This window comes from Pterocles gutturalis, unplaced genomic scaffold (assembly GCF_000699245.1).
Source record: "Pterocles gutturalis isolate BGI_N339 unplaced genomic scaffold, ASM69924v1 scaffold44954, whole genome shotgun sequence".
In the NCBI taxonomy this organism is placed as follows: domain Eukaryota; kingdom Metazoa; phylum Chordata; class Aves; order Pterocliformes; family Pteroclidae; genus Pterocles; species Pterocles gutturalis.
In genome coordinates, this window is record NW_010129741.1 from 3,415 (window position 1) to 8,163 (window position 4,749).

The window sequence follows — 4,749 nt, forward strand, 5'->3', positions numbered from 1 at the left end:
ACAGCAGTCAAAAAAGCACTGAATACCTGATCTTCTGCATCCATGTAGTTTCTTTGGCTATATAGGTAGCAATATTTACAAAACCACCTTGACTTTATACACTAGAGATAATCTACTTTGTAAAATAAAAAGCAAAAGTATAAAAGTTTTCAATCACATTTGGAAACTGTAGTATACATAAAAAGATCAAATATATCCAATATAAAAATACATTTTTTTTCTTTATGAAAGTTATAATACATGGCTATAATACACAACATGTTGAGCCATCAGTCGCAGCTACAATATTTGCAGGTGCTTGTTCCACACTATGGCTGGGCTCTGGGTATATCTCCCTGGGGAAATTCCTCAATTTCAGCATGAAACATCAGTTCTAAAACAAAAAGAAAAGAATGTCTTCTTTTAAAAGTTTCACCTAAATGCAATTTCATTATTCCTGAAAAGTGCTCTGGCATTTCCCCAACCCTCCTGCTTTGCCTCCCAATCATAGTATCAACAACTCAGCAATGTCAAGGGCCACCACCGTCTTTAGAAAACTATTGTTGCCCCCCAAAATTAACAGAATTAGTGATGGTGTTAGCTGCTGATCATATGCACTAGCATCCTGCATTCAACCTGGACACTGAAATAGAAATCTGAAGGTAGATTGAGGGATTGTTAAAGTTTTGAGTGTCATACTCAAGCAGAAGATTTCTGTTTAGACACCTGTTAATTTATGGCTATATCTGCTCTATGCATCAGAGTGTAAGTTAGCAACAGTAGAACCTGGGATAGAAAGAATCATGAACAGTACTCATAGCTAGCTGTCACCATGGCAGCTCAGGCATGGGAGACAGCCTAAGGTCAGCAGGGAAGAGCTCCTTGCAGAGAAATTCAGACAGGCACACTAAGCAGCTGATGAGGTAGCTCCTGTGGCGTTCAGCACTGCTTCTCGCACCTGGGTTCCCTTACGTATCTATACTGCACCCTCAGCATGGGTATACTTTCTGTCTTGCGCAGGCTGTGTTTGCCAACAACTTGTCAACATAGTAAAGTTACACAATCCATACATGCAACAATGTGGTTTATCTACTGAAGTTTGTGATTCACATTTTTGTTATCTCATCCTTAGCAGACTAAACTTCTTCTACTATTTGGGATAAGTCCTAACAGAATTTCTCTGTTGAAATTTCAGAAGCAGGTTTTCTAATCTTAGTAGGCACATGAAAATATCAAAAAAGCTCATCAAAACCTGGGTTAAATTCTGCCACTGGCTTCCTTGAATAAGTCTTTATTATAAAAAAATGGCTTTTAAATACAATTTAAACATCTATTACAAATTTTACTTTCAAAGACTACAAAGGCTGCCACCTAGTGGTTTTTTTTAACTCAGTAAGTGAGTTACTAGAAATAAGAAGAGTAACTGGGGCCAGATGAAATACAGGAATCTGTATATTAAAATTCTAAAGTAATCTGAAGAAGCATGTTGAATCTTCTTCAGCCTTCCAAACACAAATCTGTGCTTCAATTCATGATGCTCTTGGGATACCTATTGATTTGTAAGTTAAAACTTACGATTTTTTTATGTTCAGCATAACTTAACTCACAGACTGCGTGCACTTGATAGGAAAGGTGAGTTATGATACACCTTTTGAATCCCAGCTGGAACAACAAAAGGAAGAAGGCCTAGTCTCTAGCAAAACTTCTACGAAAATGGGACAACTTGCTTGCCCCTCCTTCAGCCTGGACCACCACAAGCAGTCCTCATTTGAATTCCTGTTCTGCAAGCACAAATCTGACTTTTCAAAGCTCAGGGGTTCCCAAAACTACTGCAATGTTCTACTGAAAATAATACTAAACTCAAAATGCATTCAGCATTTGCAAAAGGAACATTAGTAACATTAGGGAATTTTTTTAAACCACAAGCAGAATAAATACATTTAAAATATTCAAAATACTGTACTTTTCCCTTCAGTGGAGACATACACTCTGTCATGTTTCAAAATTCATGTTGCTTCAGCCAGGACAAACAGGGCTTTTCTTTCCTTTTTAAATTACTGTTTTCTCTCTATAAAACCAAACACAGACACGAGCATCCTAAGAAGCACTTGCTTTGGAAAGTTGCTAGGAGATGCTTGGTTTTCCTCAGACAAAATTTCTCAGCACTATGCTTGAACACCAAATGCAGAGCACAGCGGATAAAAGCCCAAACAAACAACATTTTGTCTATTAATGTTTCCTACCTTCACTGTGGTCTAGTTCTGGTCGGTAAGACAAGAAGATCCAACTTGCCCCAACTAGAATAGACACTACCAGATTCACCACAATCCATGGGTGAACAATTTCTTCCTCTGTACCTGCCGTCCTGGGAAAAGCACATCAACCAGTCAGCCAGGGGTTCACTGGTACATACAGGTCACAATAATAATTTCAACAGAGTATCATAAAAACATGCTTGCTAAGCCAGATGTGAAAACAGAACTATTTGTACCATCCTGATGGTCTTGCATTGCAAAGGCCTGTTAAAGAGAGCAAGTACCAAAGAGAGTGACTCAGCCAAGAAATCCCATTATCTTATAGAGAATGTCCTCTTGTAAATTTCAACAGCAAATTCCTTTTTTTGGCCAAGAGACAGAAAATAAAAATCAAAATGCATGGTCAAATGTTACTGTGGTGAAAGACACGGCACAATGTCTTCAGTTGGTCTTCTAAACAGCAAGTCAGTATCTGTAAGCTAGGACAAGGACCGTTGTACAGATGCTGTGGGGTGGATGAGATAGAGCTTTAAGAAGGTTATGATTTAAGTTAGCTAACACTTTTCATACTGTTATAACAGCAGCAGGTTGCTGTTTTGTTACTAGAATGTAGGCTTTTTAATAGACAACTCAACATTAGAGAAGCCCTAAAAAAAAAAGAGAAAAATATCTAACCGCCCAAACCAGCAAATTTTCATGTAAATGCTTTTGTTCTACTTCTCCCGGTCTTGTGTTAGTAGAGTTTAAGTCCACTAAATATCTACTTCAGAAAGTAATGGTTTTGGATGGGATCTCCTAGCATGAAGCGATGCTTCATATCTAATGTCAGCTGTGCCTGCTAAGCCCCTGCATCCTGTGGGAGACATACCACTTCTTCCTAATACCATGACATTGATTTCTTGGGCAGATTAGACCATCTCCTTCAAAACCAATGTTGACTCTCTACAAAATGTCCTGCCCTTGGAACACAAAAAGGTTACCTCAGTAGGGTCCCATTTCTCCAGCAAAAGAGACTCTTAAGGTTCCTGCCAGATGACATTTTCAGCATCATTCCAACAGGCTCTTATTTGAGGTATAATGGATTTGCAACCAACATGACTGAACCCATCCTTGAGTCATAGAATCATAGAATGGTTTGGGTTGGAAAGGACCTTAAAGATCATCGAGTCCCAGCCCCCCTGCCATGGGCAGGGACACCTCCACTAGCCCAGGTTGCTCAAAGCCTCATCCAGCCTGGCCTTGAACACTTCCAGGGATGGGGCATCCACGGCTTCTCTGGGAAACCTGTTCCAGTGTCTCACCACCCTCACAGTTCTAATTTTTTAGTGAAATTACCAAAGATTCACTACAAACTCCAACAAAGGCAGGTTTAGTAGTGAAATCCTTCATTAATACTTTTTTATGTATGCTGTATAACCTTTTCAATCCACCTGTTTGACTAAGGTTCCTAAGTGGGCTATGTTACAGAAGTGATTTAAGTTTCCTACCAGATGCTGCCATTTTCCGAAGGTGGTGTGTAGAGATTAATTCTGTCACATGTCATCTGCTGGCTTAAGGATAAGATAAGAGCAGCAAAGTACACTGGAAGAAATGGAATTAGTAGTGTCAGATATAAACCCCAAAAATGCTGTCTAATCATGACATGATAATTATCACTACATTTTCTTTCCCTTCACTCCTCTGCATCCAATTATAGTATCCTTTAATTCATTCTCTCTTCTTCAACATTCTCCTGACCCATCAAAATCTGTCTTCTGAACTTTTGCAACGGATCAGCTCCATCAAAGGTGGCATCTTGTGATTCTGGTTTTTGCTAGGTCTGTGTTCTGTATTCAGAAGTGGGAAAAGAACTCTCTCACCACTAGTCCCACTAATGTTATTATTGCAAATGCTTTAAAAAACATGTAGCAAAGTGTTCATAGCCTTTGAATGCTATTTTTCAACTACTTAGCAAGTCACTTATTCTAAAGCACAAAATAACCAGGAAGGAAGATTTCACTGAAAACAGTATGTAGGATTTCTCCACTTACTGTCTTTTTTGGACATCTTCCTATCCATTTCAGAATACTTACAGAAAGAGGCTACTGCTGCTGGGTCTAGGGTAAGAAAGCCCCTCAGTGCAACTGATGCTTTCGCCAAGTCAGTCCTGATTACAAAAACAAGAGTCATTAACACAGCCCAATAATGTAATAATATTGTTCCTCTAACAGTATTCTATTGTACTTTTACTTTTTTGCAAGATACCTTTTTCTGCAACTGTTACAGTGCCTTAATACACAACCTATATTCCACACATAGGCAAAGATCCTCATTATGCCAAATTCAAGAAAGAGTGAAACTAAGGAGAATGTTCCATGAAGTTTGTAGCTTCCACACCACAGTCCTTTCTGGAATGGGGAAAATGTGGACACCTCTAATCCTTACCATTCATTTCAGGGTCCACACACCAACCAAGTTACGTTAATATACCTGCTCACATAGCTTACACTAGTACAGGAGCAACTAAGAATAACTT

At 38.9% G+C, this 4,749-nt stretch overlaps 1 protein-coding gene across 1 annotated transcript; it reads right to left on the bottom strand.

Annotated features, from left to right (window-relative positions):
• Positions 1-226: 226 nt before the first annotated feature.
• Positions 227-4,380, bottom strand: LOC104460393 (transmembrane protein 237-like; the record flags this gene model as incomplete). The annotated part of the gene is made up of 4 exons (XM_010079989.1): positions 227-373; positions 2,223-2,344; positions 3,722-3,815; positions 4,307-4,380. Coding segments are annotated over 4 exons (355 nt in total), but the record flags the coding sequence as incomplete, so codon positions are not given.
• Positions 4,381-4,749: the final 369 nt, after the last annotated feature.